The sequence below is a fragment of the Hyperoodon ampullatus genome (assembly GCF_949752795.1).
Source record: "Hyperoodon ampullatus genome assembly, chromosome: 8".
Classification (NCBI taxonomy): domain Eukaryota; kingdom Metazoa; phylum Chordata; class Mammalia; order Artiodactyla; family Ziphiidae; genus Hyperoodon; species Hyperoodon ampullatus.
The window spans coordinates 51,697,844-51,720,071 of NC_136921.1; the positions used below are offsets into that span (position 1 = coordinate 51,697,844).

General features: G+C 34.6%; 1 protein-coding gene across 4 annotated transcripts in view; it reads left to right on the forward strand.

The window, feature by feature from the left end:
* Window positions 1-248: 248 nt before the first annotated feature.
* NCKAP1 (NCK associated protein 1) overlaps window positions 249-22,228 on the forward strand; it is a gene marked incomplete at its 5' end in the record, with an annotated part of 96,165 nt that continues 74,185 nt past the window's right edge. For 2 of the 4 annotated variants that reach the window (XM_079710828.1, XM_079710830.1), the window contains 3 exons: window positions 249-356; window positions 15,487-15,504; window positions 16,555-16,665. In XM_079710828.1, the coding sequence (XP_079566954.1) occupies window positions 249-356; window positions 15,487-15,504; window positions 16,555-16,665 (237 nt within the window). The remainder of the gene's footprint in view (window positions 357-15,486; window positions 15,505-16,554; window positions 16,666-22,228) is intronic. The other 2 variants (XM_079710827.1, XM_079710829.1) reach the window with 1 other exon arrangement.

A 22,228-nucleotide genomic window follows, 5' to 3' on the forward strand; every position in this document is an offset into this window, starting at 1 on the left:
GTGGAAGGCAGGAGGTTGCCGAGGCGCGGGCTGCTGAGGGGAAAGGGACCCCGAGGCGTCCGCCGCGGCTCGCTCTGTCACCGGCGCGGGTTAAAGGCTCGAGGGCCATGGGCGCGCTCCCCTGAGGCGGAGGTCGCGGGCGGGAGGGGAGGAGGCCCGACAGAGGTAGCTGCGGAGGCCGCGGGCCGGTGACTGGGCGCGAGGCGGCCGGCGGCGGCGGCAGCACCACCACCACCACCACCACCACCATGTCGCGCTCCGTGCTGCAGCCCAGTCAGCAGAAGCTGGCGGAGAAGCTCACCATCCTCAACGACCGGGGCGTCGGCATGCTCACCCGCCTCTACAACATCAAGAAGGTGCGCACGGGCCGGCGAGGCCGCGGTGGGGGCGGCGGGTGGGCTGAGGAGGGATGGAGAGCGGGGGAGGCCCGGGTGGTGGGGGCGGCGGGCGGCGCCCGGGACAGAAATCACCTCCTCGCGGCTGCAGGCCCGGCCGGGGTCGCCGGGATGCGCCGCGGCCTAATGCGGAGTCCCGGCGCCTCTCCTGCTGGCTCGCGGGCCGGCCAGGGTCGGAGAGGAGCCATTTCCTCGCTCCCAGCGGCCAGATCCGGCAGGCCCGGCGCGGGGTGAGGGGCGCCGCCGCCGCTGGCGCCCCCTCCTCGGCGCCCCGGCTTCTGGAACGGGCTCTACGGGAAAGAGAGGAGGGTGGGTGGGCGAGAGTCTAGGAGGGGGATAGGAAAACTTGGGTGTTCCATAACTGAGGCCGGGTGGTAGGAACCTGGCGGAGATGGAAGCAGTTTTCTGTTTTGGGTTTTTAAGTGTGGGAATGTGGGAAGGGAATGGCTAATCAGGATGAACCCCGCATCCCCAACACTTTTGCCATTTTATTTTAGATTGCCAAATAAAAGACATTTGAGAGCGTGTTGACGATTTGGAATTATTTCATTTTGAAGGTGGAGAGGAGGGGGAAGTGAGGGTGGAACCAGTTTTCTCCTGAAATACTTCTGGGTTGTGAGTCACTAGAACAGGAATAACAGCCTTCTCTCCCTTCCCTCTTTACTCCTCCTCATCTTAGTTTTTCCAACCATGTCTGGTAATACCAAAACATCATTTCTTAAAGTTCGGCGTCTATACAAAATAAAAACTGTGAATATGTTGCTATTACTGCTGATTTTATAGCGTATTCTGATAATTTGAGTAGATCTAGCTAATAGGCCCATTGAAAGTCTTTACGTGGCTTCAGCAGATTAAGGAATGAGGGGCTGAGTTGGAGTTAAGAAAAATAGATGTAAAGATAGAACAAATATTAATTTATCTTAGGAAAGAAAGACCAAAATCCTCTTTCTTTTAAGACAAACTTAAAGTTTTAAATAATTTGATAAAGAGAAAGTTAAGATTTTTTGTGACAACCTAGATCCTGACAGTTTCCAATGTGTATTTGATGTTATATCTTCGTAATTATTTTTGTTGGCTTTTTATGGCATCTTGAAGGTTTCCTTTTAGTTTAATCATAGCAGTAGAGTTGTAGCCCTTGTGAATTAGGACTTCTGAAGAAAGAATATTTTTAAAAACTTCATATCATGGGGTTCAGTGTAAAACTGACTTATTTGAACAATTTGATGTAGACACTGAATTCTAAAGGAGAAAACTGTCCTGGCATAATAGTGGTAACTTTTGTGTAAAGATAGCTATGTTCCAGTCGCTTACCTGGATGTGAGGATTGGTTGACTTTAAACACAGTGCAATCGGGGTAGTAACTGCAACATGCCTGTTCACTTTGTTACATTTTATGTGGCAGGAGCTCAGGGTCATTGTAAAGAAGCCCTCTGCATTTACCAAAGAGCCTTGGTTGTAAATTTATGTAAATTAGGAATAATTTAATTTTAGATAGTATTACTTATAGGTTGTATTGACCTGAACTTTTTTGTGAAATTATGCTCCTTAACAAACTTGGAAATTGGTTCCTATATGCCCTTTGTGCAAAAAACGAGCAAGTCAAACATTACTAAAAGTTTCTAGACATGTGGTATTGTGGTTAAAGGAAATGGTTATGATGGTTTCCAGAAGAGGAAGTGAGAGTAACATCAAAAGTGATTTGGGTATTTGGGCAAAATACCTTTTTTTTTAAAGCATTCATTGAACATTTTTGTGGCATAAATACAATCAAACTTTATATATTTCATCTTCATAAATGAAATAAGGTTGGACTAAATTCTAAGCATTTGAATGCTTATAATTCCAGTTCACTGCCTTTTCTCAAAAGCGTATTTTTTTTTCACTTCCTGTTTTGAGAAACTCCAGGCTCTTGTATTATTAAACTAGTAAAATTTAAAATGAGTTGAATGTGATCATTATATCCAAGTGGCTAATATTTTGAATTATTGAAATGTTATATTTCAGCACTTAACGCATTTATAATTTCTTGAGAAATATTTTTCTACCTTCCTTGATTGTGAGTTCTCTCTGGGTGGGGACAGTGTTACTTATTTTTGAATTACTGGTACTTAGGGTCCTACCTGGTCCATGAGGCCTTCAGTTAGGACTTGTTGAAAAGGATGAATACATTATAGTATATTTTATATATATGCAACATATATATGAATATGTGTATAATCTTGCTCTAATTTTAATAATAATAGCTTTTGCTCTGCTCTCCTTGTGTGATTTTGCATACAAATACATCAGATGGATTTTGAATCTTTTGCCCTGTATAGAGTTGTCTGTAAAGGCTGGCATAGCTTCCTGGCTGGCTAGGATTGAAACATTTGTTCAAAAATCTTGCCAAAAAAATGAGTGAGATGTGTTTACCATGTGTTTATAAGGTTCCTGCTGTTTACATTTTTATGACAGTATAAACCACATAATCTTTTCAATCTGTATCTCTTATACCTCAAAAAAAAAAACTTCTACCGCATAATACGTGCCTGCCAGTTATTATCACATTTTTATTAATGCACGTGTGCATTAGATTGTCTATCAGATCTGATTGCTCTGTTTCAATTGAAAGTCTGCAATGGCAATATTTTAGTGAGCATACACAGTGAAAAATACTTCAGTGACCTAGGTAAAATAACTTTTTAAGTTACTGTAATCAAGAGTAATAGGCTTTAATGCTTATTAGGGGAATGTAACATGGTTTCTGGAAAATGTTTTGCTTTTTTAAATAAAATTTCATCAATTGAAAAATTTTTGAGATCCTTATATGTACAGGTTATGAAAATTTTAAGGAATTTGTAGTCTAATCAGGGATGTAAGGACACATAAAGGAGGATTTTAGGGAAAAGAGGTGAAGGTGGTAGGTAGTTTCACATTTAAATTTATTTATTGCATAATTCCTTAATATTTTTAAAATTAAAAATATGTCTTCCCTTTTATGGACCTAATAATGCTACTCACTTATATAGTGATTTTTAACATTTTCAGGCTACTTTTATATCTGCTACTATGGCATGGCAGGCAGTGTGGTGGTGGTGGAAATAAAGTGTACTGGGCCAGGAGTTAGGAGACCTGCCTTCCAATGTTTCAGTCTGTCTCTGAGAGATTTGTAATATTGGGTAGGTGTCTTGACTTCCCTGAGCTTCATTTTTCCTCATCTGTAAAATGGGGGAAAATTAACTGTGAAAGGAACACTGAAGTTTGTTCCAGCTCTGATTATGTTATCTTTACAAGTAGACGTTAAGGCCTATTTTAAACAGTAACTGAGCTCAGTTTAGTTTTCCTTAATATAGGGATGGTAATGTGTGCTCTGCCTACTTCACAGAATTGTTTTTGTGAAGATAAAAGATAATAACAATGTGAAAACAGTTTAAAACTTCTCTGAATCTAAGATAGTATTTATTTAGGAGTCTCAGTAACTTTTTGGGGCAACATTTGTTTCTCTGAAATTTTACTGCTGCTTAGCAAACACATATGCCGAAATTCCAACAGAAGACATTTTAGCTGACCTTAAAAATATTTTTTTCTTGTTTACTCTTTCTTGTTTTTTCTATTTTTTCCTACACCATCACCAACATGAACTTGATAACAACTGATAACAAAAGGTATCAGTTAATACTTTCATATTTTTCATCTTGTTAGATTATTGCTTCAATTTTAAAGGATAGAAAAGACCTACCCAACTATTGCAAACTTCTTTTTAATGGAGTATTTTTGCAGGTTTCAGTGTACTTTTACTTCTTTATTTGAGGAGTACTTTTTTCCCCACAGTCTTCTCCCCGTGATTTTGGATGAATTTATTTCATGAGGAAAGAAATTAATAGAATAGCAGTGTAAAATTGCAAGTCTTTAGCTGGTATCTACTTATCTAATGGAGGAAAAAAAAATGTATGTGAAGGATGCAGTCGAAGTAAAGCAAGGGGAATCAGATTTAGTCTTCCCTTTCAGTGTTACGTTTCTCTTCATTTAGGGCCTTATTTTCTGTGTTGGTTGATCAGGAGCAGAAGCATGTTCCAAAGATTGGGATTCTGGCAAGTTGTAGACTAATAAACATTGTTAGTATGCATAAGATTTTTTTCCCCAGGGAGATTTCATTATCAAGATCCTTAAACGTGTTAAGAAGAAAACAGTCTCTTCATAAATCTGTATTTAAATAATATATATTTACAGAAACAAATCCTACTACATCTGTTTGTAACTTTCAAGGAAGCTGCTTGTAAAAATGAAGATTTGATCATTCTGTTTCTCGTTATGCTGGATGGTAGGCTGAGGGTTAAGGTCACTGAAAAATTGCATAGGAAAAAAAATTATTTTTTTAAGTGGCAGTGGTAGATTATCCATCTTGTGTTTCCTTTGTGGAATTGTTAGATAACTTAAATATTAATTTTTTTTAATGATTATAAAAGGAATACATGTTTATTGTCGAAAACTCAAACATGACTTCAAAAATTCTCTGCCTGCTCATCTCCCACTTTTAAAAATAAGCTGTATATAGTTAAACAATTTTCTGTACAAATGCTGACATATGTGCATGCATATTTTGTATTATGATTAAATTAGGTTCTTTCCAAAAATAAAATTGAAGAAGCAGCATGGTACGGTTTATATATCAATGAAATTAGGGTTCTTAATCTATTGCTTGTATACTTATATTTTAAGAAAATTACAAGGATGGACATATTTAGCTAGCTACATCCAATATGTTAAAAATGAGGGGAGCCAGATGAGAAAGTGTGTCAGTGTTGAAAATTCTTGTCCTTAACTGAATAGGATGATTAAAAATTTAATTTATATTCTTTGATAATTTACTAGCAGTGTTACTGTTAAGTAAAATTCTAACAATAATTTCAGATCACGTGCAGTAGATGTACATTTTATGTGTTAGAACTAAATAGTTTTATCTCTTTATTGTTCAACAGAAATAATGTGTAATAAAAGTAATGCTAGCTGCTATTTATTGAGACTCTATTATATGCTGAATTAAAAAAAATTTTTTTTCTTCATAGATCTGTGATGTAGGTACCTATTCTATAGATAAAGCAATTGCATTTGGAGAATTAAATTTGCCCAATTCTTACTCTAAAAAATAAGAATTGGAGTGGCACCTTTCTTTCTTAACCCCTAAGTTTGAGCTCTTAATTTATTTTTGCCATTAGATTTATAGTCATTAGTGAAATTTTCGTGGTAGACATAATTAGATTTTGAACACACAATAACCTTAAAGAAATATACAGTTATATTACAGAAATAATTTTCCTCTTGGACTACTTTTATATGAACTTTGTACGGATTTGTTATGAAAAGATCATTGAGCTCATAATTATCAGTATACCAGTGATTATTAAAGACTTCTGTTTAGCTTCGTAATGTATTAAAATGAGAAATAGTTTAGAATTAGGAAATTTAAAATTCAGTTTATTAGCATTTTTGAGGACATGTATTTTGTATTTACATTTCATATCATATGCATTTTTCCTTTGTGATTATTTCTAATATTTAGTTCATGACATATTAAAATATACAAACTGAAAGGACTGACCATACAAGTAATACTAAGAAAACTAACAGGAAATTTTGCTTTAAACTGGGGGTAGAATATATATAAAGCAGGAAGGAAGGTGTAAACTCAAAGAAACAGTGAAATAGCATTTATCTTCCTTAATTTTAAGGACGCATACAGTCATTTCCTCACTGAAGATATTGTCTTTAATTTTGAGATTTTAAATATACTTTTTTCATTTTACATTTTGATTTCTGAAGTCAAATGGTAACAGTTTTTTCATTGAAAAACCCTGCATGAATTATAAGAAATGCAATTAAGAAAGTGTAACCAGTAAGCGTGTTTCTTTCTGTCTTGGAGTTTACAAAAATAGCAGTATTCTTTTCTATTCCCAAGGCATGTTTCTCTGTTGACTGTTTTTAATATTGTCTTTATTAGTAAATGTAGTAAAATCTTCTTAATTTTGATCCTATTAGGAGTTTGCAGTACTGTAATTATTAGATTTTGATTTACTTAATCTGACAGTGATGAGAGAATCTCCTACTTAATCATTTTGTCACATACTATTGTACTGAAATGTTTTACTTAAATAAGTTAATAAGCTCTTGAATTGTTAGTTTGTCTATGTTGTTCAACTCCACTTGCAGTGATATAAACATCTTCTTGAGAATTGAATGGTAATTAGTAACTTTTATTTGAATCTTTAACATTTTTAATAGTGAATTTTGGAATATATATAATGGGTTAAAGGTTTCGAAGGAATCTCTTGTTTTAAGTAAAAGAGCCTGCCTGTACTGGAAAATACTTTCTTATTGCGTAGTTGATTATTTTAGATATTTGACAGTAATAAACCCGTGTCTTTATTTTATAAGTCACATGAACTATTCTTTTAGTCAGTACCAAAAACTGGGAGTTTCCTTTTCATTCATTCATTTACTCTTCATTTATTGAATGTCTTCCTGGACACTGAGGAACAGATAAATTAAGAAATTAAGATACAGTTTCCAATGCCAAGAAATTCATATTGTAGTGGGTGAGAGAGATGTATAGATAACTAACTAAAATGCAGTGTTTAAGTGTGGTTGTGGGTGTCTTGAGAAGGGAGTTAAAGATTCCTGTCTGGGAGAGATGGGAACAAGAGTTAGTGACTTTTGTGCTTGGTTTTGAAGTATGAATAGAAACTTTAGCTGGGCAGTGACAAGGAGTAGCCAGCCAGTCATTATTCAAGATTTCAGACATTTTTTCTATATACATTGGAGTATGTGAAGATACAAAATATAAAGTTATAAAATCCCCTAGTAATATCTAATGTCCTTCTTGCTGGCATATAGCCTCTAAACTTCTCTGTTATTTTCCCATACTTGTAGCATATTCTGTGGGTTGAGAGGGTTACATTCTAGGTAAAGCTCTGATCCTTTTTTTTTTTTTTTTTTTACTTTGGACTAGTTGTTTAGTCTTTCTGAACTAGGGTTTCTTTATTTAGAAATTGAGGGGGACCAGTGGTTCTTAGTCAGGGATACACGATACAATCATTTTAGAAGGTTTTTAAAAATACATACATCTGGGTCATGACCCAAACCTACTGAATAAGAAAAAGCCCCTGAAGTGGTTCTGATGTTAAGAACCACTAAAATAAGTAAAGTCTAACTTCTTAATACTTCTGATTTCTTTTTCTGATAATCGTTTGCTATAATGATTTAATTTTGTTTTTTGGGGATAACTAAATTTCTATAATGCTAAGCTGCATGTAGACCCTGTACTAGCAAAACCATCTATAGGGTACTTATTTGCTCTCAGCTTCTCTTATGCTTCAAGTTATATTTTTTGGTTTTCTAAGCCATATTAGTCTTATTGATTCTAATTCTTGCAATCTTAGATAGATATTTCAGTTTTCCCACATTTGTGGAATACTCTTTAATTAGCCTTATAAGGTTGAGAATTAAATGAGTTAATTCACATAAAGTGCTAGTATAGTGCCTGGCACAAGAGTAAGAAGTGAATAAATGTTAGCTATTCTATTTCTGGGGCTTGAAACATAGTGGACATTTACTAAGTGTTCATTTTTTTTCCTATTAATCAAGCTCAAGACCACCTTTAGGAAACATTTCTTAATTATTCCTTTTTACTGTCTGATATTATAGTTTGATATCTACTTACTGCTAATACAAAATAACTATTTGAACTTCAGAAGTATGTTTCTCAGCAGTCCTTTAAAGAGCAACTTCTTTAGAGTAGTAAAAATGTGACCACATATAACACTTTTAAAAGACTATAACAGAATGCCTTTGTTTTATAAACTGAAATGTTTCTGTATATGAGAAGCTGAAAAATGTTTGAGAACAACAAGGACATAGACATCTTCTTGAGAATTGAATGGTAATTGGTAACTTTTATTTGAGTCATTAAAATGTTTAACAATGAATTTTGAAATATATAATGCATTGAAATATTTCTTAAGTTTATGGTTTTCCCAGAACCTGTGCTTAGGAAACAGTAATCATAATTTATATACCTTTAAATCTGCTACTGTTGACTCTAATTAAGAGGTAATGTATAAAATTACATTAATTTTAAAGCATTTCTAATAATTTCAGTATACTTTCCTATCAAGCTTCTTAATCCAAACTGTAGAAGTGGGTTACTTTTTTTTCCTTCCTTTTTTTTTTTTTCACCTACCCCAGCTCAAGGGGGAAATTAAAAGCAGATTGGTTGGCCAAAATATAGGTGATACGAATGAGGGGAAAAAATGGAAAATTAATCAGTAATGATAGAATTTGAAGCTTGTTTTGGTCTTGATTTTCCAATACTTACTGACTGGAAAATTTCACACCGTATTTCATTATTTTTAAAATTAGAAAATAAAAGAATTATATACAAGTTCCTTTTACGGTCCATGATCTTATTGGGTGATGTCCATTTTTCCTCTAGGCATTAATTTCAATTTGCTGAAGACTCAAGGGAGAATCTTTGTCCCTTTATGCCTTCAATTTTGCAAAACCTGCTTTAAAACAGGTTTATTATTTCTTGTTTATTGAGTAAAAGTTAAATTCCTCTTTCTAGCATAAATTGGTCACATTTTGTATTTTTCTCCTCTTTCGTGATATGATTCAGATGAGGCTGATTTCTTTCCTCTGCTCTCAAAAATAGCATTCTCACTCTGATCCCTGGGATTTTGTTCATGGTCTTTTCAATTAAGTTATTGTATTAAAAGAAACCATTTTGTTCTATAGTATTTTGGCAAAGGAATGTGTTTTATTGCTGAGTTAGACTAGAAATTAAAAAATAAAATTTATTGAAATCATCGGAATTTTCCTTTAATAGTGATTACTCCAAGAAAAGTTTTGAGCAGCTGAGGTATTGAAAGAATGGAACTATTTTTTTTTTTTTTTTTTTTTTTTTTTTTTTTTTTTTTTTTTTTTGTGGTACGCGGGCCTCTTACTGTTGTGGCCTCTCCCATTGCGGAGCACAGGCTCCGGACGCGCAGGCTCAGCGGCCATGGCTCACGGGCCCAGCCGCTCCGCGGCATGTGGGATCTTCCCAGACCGGGGCACGAACCCGCTTCCCCTGCATCGGCAGGCGGACTCTCAACCACTGCGCCACCAGGGAAGCCCTGGAACTATTTTTATATACATTTTTTGGAGCATATATTTTTATTTTTTTAATTTATGTATTTTTAATTAATTTTATTGTAGTTGATTTACAATATTGTGTTAGTTTCTGCTGTACAGCAAAGTGGATCAGTTTTACATACACATATATCCACTCTTTTTTAGATTCTTTTCCCATATAGGTTATTACAGAGTATTGAGTAAAGTTCCCTGTGCTATACAGTAGGTTCTTCTTAATTATTTATTTTATATATAGTCGTGTGTATATGTCAATCCCAGTCTCCCAATTTATCCCTCCCTCCCTTCCCCCTTGGTAACCATAACTTTGTTTTCTACATCTGTGACTTTATTTCTGTTTTGTAAATAGGCTCATTTGTACCATTTTTTTAGATTCCACATATAAGCGATATCATATGATATTTGATATCATATGATATGATATCATATCTTTGTCTTACTTCACTCAGTATGACAGTCTCTAGGTCCATCCATTTGCCACTGCAAATGGCATTATTTTGTTCTTTTTTATGACTGAGTAATATTCCATCGTATATATGTACCACTTCTTTATCCATTCCTCTGTTGATGGACATTTAGGTTGCTTCCATGTCCTGGCTATGGTGAATAGTGCTGCAGTGAACATTGCGGTGTTCACCAAATTATGGTTTTCTCCGGATATATGCGCAGGAGTGGGATTGCTAGATCATATGGTAGTTCTGTTTTTAGTTTTTTAAGGAACCTCCATACTGTTCTCCATAGTGGCTGTACCAATTGATATTCCCACCAACAGTGTAGGAGGGTTCCCTTTTCTCCACACCCTCTCCAGCATTTATTGTTTGTAGATTTTTATTTTTTTTTTTTTGCGGTACGCGGGCCTCTCACTGCTGTGGCCTCTCCCGTTGCGGAGATGCGCAGGCTCTGGACGCGCAGGCTCAGCGGCCATGGCTCACAGGCCCAGCCACTCTGCGGCATGTGGGATCTTCCTGGACCGGGGCACGAACCCGTGGCCCCTGCATCGGCAGGCGGACTCTCAACCACTGCGCCACCAGGAAAGCCCTGTTTGTAGGTTTTTTGATGATGACCATTCTCACCAGTGTGAGGTGATACCTCATTGTAGTTTTGATTTGCATTTCTCTAATAATTAGTGATGTTCTGCATCTTTTCCTGTGCTTTTTGGCCGTCTGTATGTCTTCTTTGGAGAAATGTCTATTTTGATCTTCTACACATTTTTTGATTGGGTTTTGTTTTTTTGATATTGAGCTGGGAGCATATGTTTTTATTTTTATTTATTTATTTTTTAATTAATTAATTAATTAATCTATCTATTTATATCTTTGGCTGTGTTGGGTCTTCTTTACTGCACATGGGCTTTCTCTTGTTGAGGCAAGCAGTGCACTGCTGTGCACAGCCTTCTCATTGCAGTGACTTCTCTTGTTGCGGAGCGCGGGCTCTAGGCATGCAGGCTTCAGTAGTTGCAGCACGCGGGCTCAGCAGTTGCAGCATGTGGGCTTCAGTAGTTGCGGCATGCAGGCTCAGTAGTTGTGGCACACGGGCTTAGTTGCTCCGCAGCATGTGGGATCTTCCTGGACCAGGGCTCGAACCTGTGTCCCCTGCATTGGCAGGCGGATCCTTAACCACTGCGCCTCGAGGGAAGCCCATGGGAGCATATGTTTTTACTTATTTATTTATATTATTATTATTATTTAAATTTTTATTTTTTGGCCATGTTGGGTCTTCATTGCTGTGCGTGGGCTTTCTCTAGTTGCGGCAAGCAGGGACTGCTCTTCGTTGTGGTGCATGGGCTTCTTATTGTGGTGGCTTCTCTTGTTGCGGAGCACGGGCTCTAGGTGTGCGGCTTCAGTAGTTGTGGCGCGTGGGCTCAGTAGTTGTGGCGCACGGGCTTAGTTGCTCTGCGGCATGTGGGATCTTCCCGGACCAGGGCTTGAACCCGTGTCTCCTGCATTGGCAGGCAGATTCTTAACCACTGTGCCACCAGGGAAGTTGGAGCATATGTTTTTAAGTAAGTGTTTTTAGTGTTTTGGAATCTTTGGGTACTCAAAGTTAGTAACTGTAAAACCCTGAGCAAGTCACTGAATTTCGGATGCTCTTTTCCTCTCTGTTGAGTTATGGTTTAGATAATTTCTAAACAAAGGTGTTTTGCACACAACAGCTGCCCAGTAAATGTTCCTTTTATTCTCTACTCTTGTGTCTTTATTGTTTTCCTTTTTAATGATTGTTGCTTAATCTCTTATGAATAGAGAGAGGACTATTTCTATCTATATATTTTTTTAACATTGTGGTAAGGCAGTTCTTGAAAAAATACGTAACATTAACCATATGAAGTTAAGCTGTGGTACGTAATCTATATTGAGACAATCTAAGGAAAGGCCTTGGGAAGGAATTTTGATGGTAGATTGGCAGAAAGATTTGTTTTAAAGTCATACTTAAAATTACATAAAGTCTGATTTTGAGGTTTCTAATCAAAGATGTTTATTTTGTGCCCCTAATAAAATATTACGTGGTTTCCTGAAACATCTTTGTTCTTTATTTTGGGTAATAACGTTATATTTGTGTTTTGTGAAAAAACGAATTAGGAAATACTGAATTGACAATACTGGCATTGAACTGGTTAAATGGAAAATGTTATTTTGATAATTGGGAACTCGCTATAGATATCCAGGTGTTTTGAAAAGTTTTACTTAAAAAAATAGAAGATAATTGTTTAAAACTTGTAAGTACTTGTGTGCCAGGCACCTGAAATAAGCACTTTATGTGCATTTTGTCTTTTAAAAATCTGAACAGTCTACCCTATGAAGTAGGTAATAATAGTATCTTCAGTTTATGGGTTAGAGTACTGAGGCTTAGGTTAAGCAACTTGCCTAAGGTCATGTGGACTGTGATCCACTTAGAGACAAGAGTTGTTAATTATTATGTTTAACAGTATTTCCTTTAACACTTGTGTAATTTTATCTGCCACTTTAGTCTTAACTTTGTTGAATTTAAAGATAATTAGAATATTCATGGGAAATAAAGTTCCAATTCTGAAAACTGGAAACTTAAGTATATAAATATTTAAATTTGCTTTAGATCTTCTGGGATTTTAAATTATAGTATTTTATGCATTATGAAATCATGCTGAGTCAAGATAAAGTAAAACGTAAGGTTTTAGTGTGGTGCTTTTTAAAAAAAATCTGTAGTTCAGATATAGTTTCCTTTTTGTCTGGTGAAATAGCCCTTTTAGCCAATTATGCAAAAAAACCTTTGATTGTAGGACTATTAAGATTCAGGGGTTTAGACACAGTTTTGCCCTCTACTCACCTTTTCTTTTTTTCGGGGGGAGGCAGGGGCGGTGGTTTGCAGGTTAGAAGTACTCAAGAGCTTTATTTAACTGAATTGGTAATTTGTTAAACCTTTTGATTCAATCTTTTTGGTAGTGTTTCTGGAATGTATTAGTCTAGAATGTATTGATAACTAAATATAGTAGTCTATATCATTTTCTTAAATGTGGTATTTCAAAGGGCGATACTTTTAAGAATGAAAGATTAATTTTGTGTAATATTGCTATTGCAGTAGGATAGGGTTTTAGGTGTATCAAGTGCAGGCTGTGTTCTTAAAATATAAGTTGTTATCTTATGATTCCTTTGTCCTCAATGTCATCAAAATGAAATTTTTGAGTTAGAGTGGGAAAGAAGATTAATCTTTATAAAATGAGACATCTGGTTAGTTGGAATTTTGCTGTACTCTTTCAGTATAGTAGGACATTCTTCTTAACTGAATTATTCAGTATGGCTCTTTGCCAAGATGTACTTACCAAGATGACCTTAGGCAAGTTGCTTAACCTAAGCCTCAGTACTCTGACCCATAAACTGAGGATACTGTTATTACCTAGGTACTTTTAGTTAGGTTTTATTTTTTTCTTGCACTTTTTTTTTGTTTGTTTTGGCCTGAGTATTTGCAAGTGTCTGTGTGGGTGTTAAGTAAATAAATCAAGTAGGTTGATTTCAGAAAAAAATAAAATGTGCCTAGTACTTCTGTATAGTGTCTATTAATCTTATATTTTTTATTGGCATTTTTTGAGTGCTTGTGGTATACCAGATACCTTTAAGAATTCTGCTCATGTACACACATACAGACACTCATGTAATGGGCTTAAAACCTTTTTGGCTACATTGTAATTATTATCACCTAATTAACAGTTGAAGAACCTGAGGCACAGAAAATCACTTGGTTACGTTACAGTTAGGAGCCAGGATTTGAACATGGACAGCCTATATCCATGTTTTTAACTACTAGTCTAATCTTTTTCTATAAGTAAAGCAAATTTAGTATGTTTAGACTTGGAGTATATAAAGAAATCAGTGATTGGGGGAAGGAGTTGTAGTCATTATTACTAGTTCTGTATACTCTGATAAAGACTATTCTGTGGTTACTATTCATATGAGACTTTTACTTAGGTAATTATAATTATAGCTATTGTTAACAGTTAACAATAGAGCACTATGTGCCAGTCCTTTTGCTAAATACTGTACATGGCTTATCTATCTCTCTTTTAATCCTCATAATTAACTCTATGAGGTAAGTACTGATTTCCCCATTTACACGTGAAGAAACTGAGATTAGGAGATGTTATGTAATATAGTCAAGGTTCGATGGCTAGTAAGTGATGAAAATTGAAATTCAGCGAGTCTTATTCCAGAGTCTGTATTCTTAATCTTTATGGCATACTGCCTCCCAGTGTAGTTTGTTTAGTTATGGCTCACTGAGTAGTGTGGAAAAAGGTAAATTAATTCCAAGGAAAGACGATATAACCATTTATTTTTCCACTGAAATGAAATTCCATTCTTTATGTTTTCAGTGTAATAAGGAAGAGCCATTCATATATAGATATACGTTTAATTACTTGATTACATTCTTATATAATAAAATTTGTGATCTTTGGAAATGGGTATGATAGTCTATCATATTTTCATTTGTTGATTGCACTAATATTGTTAGGATGGATAACTGAATTTTTAAGTAATTAGAGTATGAAAGATAATACATATCATTTAAAAAGAATTTGGAATCACTTTGGGATTCTGCACTGCCTCAGGCATGTTTATGAAACTTGCTTTTCATTTTATCATTGATATAAGGAAATGCTAATATGTAACTATTTCTATTGGGACAAATTCTTAGTTATGTGGTTCTTAGTCATTCTTTATAGTATAATATTTTGGGGGAAGTAGATTAATTGGAAGATTAATTTATGAGAAATAATATTTTAAGCAAATGATAGTCTACTCTGAGGAAAAGTCAGATATATTTTAATATTTATGATGTTGAAATGGAATTTACAAAATAGCCTCTTATCGGTGTGGTTAAGGATTACAAAGTTCTAAATTTCTTACCTAATTATGTTTGAGAATTAAGATAATTCTTATTGCATTCCTATTTCCATTTGGAAAATATAGGAATGTTTGCATTGATTTTTATACTTTGGCTTGGAAAGGAGTTAGTTGATATTTGAAAAATAGCTTTAATTTGAGCTGAAGTGCAAAAGTCATCCAATAACGATTTATTTTTATTCTTGGCTACCGTTTCTTTTTAAGGTATGTAAAATTTCACTGATGGTTTTGCTCCTGTTTTTATAGTTGCATGTAGTTTTTATTTTTACTTCTAGTATTATTTTAAGTGGATTTAGAAGGAGCACCAAGAAACTGACATGGTTGTACACCTACACAGTAGTATTTAAATATATATAAATAATATAAACTCTATAAATCTATTGTATACTAAAACTTGCTACTTAAAATACCTTTAAAATTATAGCACCATATAGTTCTCATCTTGTTTTGTTATTCATAGTCTGCAGTGCATAAGTTCTCTACTGAAACGTATGTCATAGTTGGACAATCATTGTTTACAAGTAATTTTCTCTCTTTTTATTACAATGCTTCCCCAGCAAGGACAAGTTTGGAAGGTTTGCAAAGCTTTTCACCTTCCCTCTGCCCGCTTGCCCGCTTTCAGATCAGTTTCATGTTTCATAACTTCTCTTTCTGCAATCCACAACATAGCCATAGTAAATGATGAAAAAACATTAAATTGCAAAACTGTATTTCTTCACACATAATAGTTAACTTTTCAAAGGACACATCCTCTTTAAAGTGCAATAAAAAGAAGTTAAGAATGTTATAATTTTAGTAATTCCCTAAGAAATAGCATCTCACTAGAAAGCAGTTAATTAAATGCCACAGAATGAAACTGAACAGTATTGAAGATTATTCTGTATTGCTAATAGTTCAGATAAAAAGTTCTTTCTAATAATAATACCTTACACTTGTACAATGCTTTACAGTTCACTAGAGAGAATGCTGTACTGCTGATGTGGTCAAAATGTAAACATTTCCATTTGTTCTGTATTTAAGAGATATAGAATAGGTGTAGATTTCATTGTTTGAAGTGCTGCTGGTATGATGGAAAAAAATGTTGTAACTCAGATGTTCGGAGGAACAGGCAACACAGCTTTAGTGCTGTAAAGACAATTTTAGCAGCTTCCAGTTCTTTTGAACTAGGGCTCTTGTATTAAAATGTTTCAGGTGAATGAGGAAAACATTTTGGAAGAGACATTTAAACATAAGCTTTTATTATATAACACGTAGAAAGAAACATTTCCAGTACTCTACTGAATATTTAATTTTGTAATATTTTAATAGCTTCAAATGAATACAATACTACCTCAAACCAAGAATTTTTTTTTCTTTTTCTTTTTCTTTAGGTTTGAGCTTTTTCCTTCACTGCTGTTCTGCACTAACTGCTTTGAAACTTTCCATGCATTTTTTTCAGTAGAAGAACATCTCTGTACTGTCTCCCATTGCATATTTCAGCTGTGACAATCCCTGCACTTTGCCTATTCATTTTGTCACCTGCTCACCAAAAACAAATATCTCCTTAATTTCTGATTACAGATTTGCTATTATTCCGTGGTTTTAGAAGAAGGATGCATTTCACTTTTATTACTGTTGTTTTATAGGCTTGTGGAGACCCCAAGGCAAAACCATCCTACCTTATTGACAAAAACCTGGAATCTGCTGTGAAATTCATAGTCAGAAAATTCCCTGCTGTAGAAACCCGCAACAACAATGTAAGTCATTTAAATTTTTATATTACTTGATTTTAGCCATCTATAGTGGAAGTAGTGGTCAGTATAATGCTTGAAGTAGCTGTTATTTATCTACTTTATATTTAGACATACAAATTGCATACATTGATTAAGGGCTTTTAGAGATAATCTTATCTCTGAAACTGGAAAAAATGAGCTACGTTGCCATTTTATTATAGAAAACATATGATCTTAATTTCTTATATGCACTTATTACCTTTCAAATTGCAACAAAGAGTAAGGTAATAGATACATGTGTATTTCAAATATTTGCATGACTAGTTGGGGAGTTTTTTCTTATAGTCATAGACTTAACTTTGTCTTGAAGTTAGAAAATGTCTTCATAGGGCTTGTATTGTTTTTAGTAATTAACTGTTTAGCTTTTAAATGTATTTGTTTCTCTAGTTTTTTTTATAATTGAGAAAAACATTTTTGAAAAATAATATAACAAGCTGATGGTGTTAGGAACTTTATTATCCCATATTACTTTTCTCAGATGGGAAAATTTTTCATAGTACTCTTTTGAAATATTTAGTCTTCCCAATATGTTCACATATCTTTTGGTAATGCAATAACTGCTCTGAATAACTAATTTTAGGAAATTGGGGTTATTTTTCACCTTGCTATGGCCTTTTCATTTAAATTTTGTTGACTTGGAATCTTTCTGCATGTCTTCTCTTTTTCCTTTATTTTTTTCTTTGATGGTCTTATGTTATAATTCTTGCTATCTCTTTTCCTTAATGTACAAACTTAGTCTAGAAATTTCCTCTTACATGTGATTTCCCTACTTTTAAGAAGCTCTGCTTAAGAAATATTTTGTCATCTTTTGGTTTCCTCAAATCATGTATGTTCATTGAAGATTTGTATTAGCCTGTTGATTCATCTTTCACTTAAAAATATTTTAATGTAGAGGAAAAATACCAGTCACAATTAACAAAATACATCTGATAAAGTGCTTTTTAAAGAATTAATTTTAAAAAGTTTTTATGTTTTTTGTGAGTATGGGTTAATAGAAGTCTTTCTTTGTTTCACAGAAGATTGTGTTTTATCATTGGTGTATTAAGGTATCACAATTAGTTCCTGATTGCAAGTGAGTGATTCAAAGCACACATCCTTAAGAACACTGTTATTTGTGTGGAGAACTCTTTTTTAGTTATTGACATTAATTAGCTAACTCATCTGAGAGATTATATACTCACTCTAAATTAAAAAGATTTTATAATAAAATCTGTCTTACATTTAATTTCATATATGCTTCTCTTTCTCATGGCTCAAAATCTCTGTGATATGAGCTCTTCAGAGAATCTTTTCAGTTTAATTTATATACATATATATGTAAATTTTTGAGTGAGAATGAGCATTTTCTTAGAAAATTAGCGAGAACTGATTAAATATATATTCACTGTTTCATAGCAGTAAAATTTTTTGTTAAAGAATAAATGGAGAATCTTTGTTCTTGATTTGCTGGGCAAGCTGTTTACAATAATGCTGTTGGGGTTTTTTTTGCTTGTTTGTTTTTTAATAGTTTTACTTACCTTTTCAACTTTTGCAGTACAAAATTGATTTTTTAAATAACAGCTTTATTGCAATTTGATTTACATAGCATGCAGTTCACCCATTTAAAGTATACAATTCAGTGGTTTTTAGTATCTCCACACAGTTGTGCATCCAATGCCACAATCAATTTTAGAACATTTTCATCATCCCCCAAAGAAAGCCCAGACCCAATAGCAGTCACTCCTGCCAACATCCACACTCCCCTGCCCCCAGCCCTAGGCAAACATGAATCTGCTTTCTGTACGCCTGCCTATCCTGGAGATTTTATATAGAGTCAAATAACATGTCTTTTTTGACTGGCTTCTTTCACTTAGTGTAATGTTTTCAGTCTATTCAAGTTGTAGCACATATCAGTACTTCATTTCTTTTTATTGCCAAAAAATATTCCATTGTGTGGGTATATCACATTTTATTTATCCATTCATCACTTGATGGATGCTTGAGTTGTTTCTGCTTTTTTGACTATTATGAATAATGCTGCTATGAATATTTGTGTAAAAGTTATGTGGACATGTTTTTTATTTCTCTTGGATATATACCTAGGAGTGGATTTGCTGGGTCATGTGATAATTCTATGTTTAACCTATAAAATCAATTATACAGCGTTGCTGAATGTTATGACTACTTGTAGAATGTACACTGGTTGTTTTGTTTGCAAAACCTGAATTCTGTCATATGGTCTTTACAACTATTCTATGTAATGCTATTCTTTTTTTTTTTTTTTTTTAACCTGCTGAAGCACTGCGTAGTTTTTGAGTATTTGGGAAGTTTTGTGATCTTAGTTTTGATTTGGGCCTGCTAAAATCCTTTGAGAAGTTCCTAGCCAGTTTAGGTTAGGAAATGAGAAGTGAGGAGTTTAGTTTTATTGTTATTTTTAATTCTAGAGAAATAGTTAATAGAAGCTTAAGGACAGGTAATGACAGTAGCATCTTGTATTGATAGGAGCTTGCAGATTTCTGGCTACTAAAGCACACTGAAGAAATGGTATTGATATCACAGTTGGTTTTTTTCTTTCTTATTCCTTACTCTTTTCTTATTCTTTGGGCCACTGTATAAATATGTGCTTCAGAGCATGCTTACTTTATCTCAGGGATCAAGAAGATTACTGGTTATCACTTTTTTGTTTTGATGTATGTTATACAAGCACCACTTGTCCCCAATTTCAGAAAAGGCAGTCACGAAAATTAAGATTGTTTCAGTGAAAAATTCAGCAAAATTTTTGCTTTCAAGTTTCTAAAATAGATTCTTACAAAAAAGCCAGTCTTATTTTGTAGCCAAAAAGTTGTTGATTTTTGATTGTTTGTTTAGTAACTGCTCCTGCTTCCAGCTCCTCTATACTTTTAAATCCAGTAGAAGTTGGGAGCACTTAGACATCTAGTATACAACGAAGGAAGGCAGTGCCAACTAATAGCAGAATTGGTTACTAACATGGCTTCAGTAAGTGATGATGTTGGACTCTGTCGAGTCACTTTTACTGTCTTGCTTAGGCCCCTTTGTGACCAGTTATAAACTTAAAAACTTTTCCCCCCAATTCTGGACTTAGGGAGAGTCTATACCAAGGAATGTGATTCTGCTTTTTTCCTGGGTCATGGTGTTGAACTAAATGCCCTATAAGCTTCAAAGCAGGTTGATTAAGTAAAATTCATATGAATAAAAGCCATCCAGTTTTATAATTATAACAGACACTTAATTGAGTGTCTAATATGTGCCAGGCTATATATTTTAATAGACTTTATAGATTTTCTTATTTAGTTTAGATTAAGGAAAGCATTTCTGAGCTGAGAGAGTATCTAGTTTGTCTATAACATGATATCTTCCGTTATTTTGAAAGTGTAACTGTCAAATGGATTTATGATTTGTTTCTCATAGGTTTCTTATGAGCATATAGAGGGAAATCTGTTATTTCCCTGGATGGAGAAAATAGTAGAAACTCCTCATTTTATAGACAGGTAAAAATTGTTTTGCCCAAGAAATCCTAAAAGCTAATGTTCAGGTGTATGTTAAAACTTTTCTTAAGACATTTTTTTTTCTAAAATTTAAAAAACTTAATCTCCCTCCCCCTTTCTTCCTATGTTGTATTTACATCGAAAAGCTAGTTTGTGTTTTTAAAACAGTAAAAGTATCTGGCACAAAAGTGTCATTATGGGATTTTCCTCTTTATTGTCCATTTTAGTACAAAATTTTGGACTTGATTCCCAAATTAAGGGGGAAATGATATAAATTACTCTCCTGTATATGTTAAATTAGATCTTAACGCCCTAAGAATGAAGACATTGTGAGTAGAGTGGCACAATAATAATATAGGGATTCTGGACTTAGATACAGGCCATTATTGAAATAATTTGAAATTAAGCTTTCAGACTTAGAGGAATATTTTGTGTTATAGATATTGTTTATTTCCTCTTTCAAGGAGCACAGTATTACAAGATACTATGTAATAAATTATATTTTTTATTTAAGTAGCTTACAAATGTCACTCAAGGCAAGACAAAATAAAGCAACTCTAAAGGTGTCGTCATTGCAGTAAGGTTTGTTCAGAGATACAGCATTAGAGTCTGTTTTTAGACACCATTTTATCCCTAGTGCTTGGCAGATAAGAGGCACTAAATAATGATGAGTGAATGAACCTAACTGATATGATTTAATTTAGCTAGCTTTCATTTATTCAAACATTGTCTTAGAACTATGTCAGGATTCAAACTTACCAGCACTTTTTAAAAAAACTTCATTATGTTATTAGCTATAAAAATAATTGTACTTTTTATTTTTAGTAGAGTCCCAGCTTCCTGAAAACATAAATGTGTTCTGGGGGTGGGGTGGTGGTATTGGGGATGAGGATGGGGAGGCTCTTGACACATGCACTGTGGTTTAGTCAGGAGTTAGAAGGAAAGGCTAAGAAAACTTACTCGTTCCTAGTCTCTAAATGGGCATTACTTGTCTTATCATGGCTTCCATTATGATGGTAGTATACTGGTTAAGAGGATGGACAACAAACCAGAATTTGAATTTTGGTCTTTCCACTTAGCTGAATAATTTTGGACAGATCATTCAACATCTTAAGGTCTCTTTGTGCTTATCTCTAAAGTGGTGATAGGGACTTTCCTGGTGGACAGTGGTTAAGAATCTGCCTCCCAATGCAGGGGACACGGGTTCGAGTCCTGGTTCAAGAAGATCCCACATGCCACAGAGCAACTAAGCCCGTGCGCCAGAATGACTGACCTTGCACTCTAGAGCCTGTGAGCCACAACTACTGAGCCCACATGCCACAACTACTAAAGCCCGTGTGCCTAGAGCCCGTGCTCTGCAACAAGAGAAGCCACCGCAATGAGAAGCCTGTGCACCGCAACAAAGAGTAGCCTCCGCTCACCGCAACTAGAGAAAGCCCGCCTGCAGCAACGAAGACCCAATGCAGCCAAAAATTAAATAAATAAATTGATTAATTTAATTTAATTTAAAAATAGATAAAATAATAAATAAATAAATGGTGATAATTCCAATCTTAAGAAGCAGTTTAATATCTCCTAAAGCACTTAGCAGATTTGTGTAACAAATTGCTTTTGAAAAATGGAAGCTGTTATTTATATTACTTCTCTGACTTTTGGTCTACTTTACTGGCTTTTCTTCTAGCAGCTTTTTCAATGTGGGTATTTCTAAATGACCTTTTTTTTTCACACCCTGCAGTATATATGTATGAAAACATTTTACTTCCATGGCTTCAACAAAGTAATATACTATCAACTAAGTAATATACTAGATACTATACTATCTAGTAATATACTATCTGTAGTTACCCTTTGGACAGCTCCACAAGCTAAATACTAAACATTGTATCCAGTGTTGAATGCATGATTATCCTCCATTTTGTTTCTCTTCCGTGTTCTGTTTTGAGCCATCACCATTCACTTGGTTACCTAAACTAGAACCTTCGGAAACCCCTTTAACTTCTTTTATATAAATTTATTTTATTTTATTTATGTATTTTTGGCTG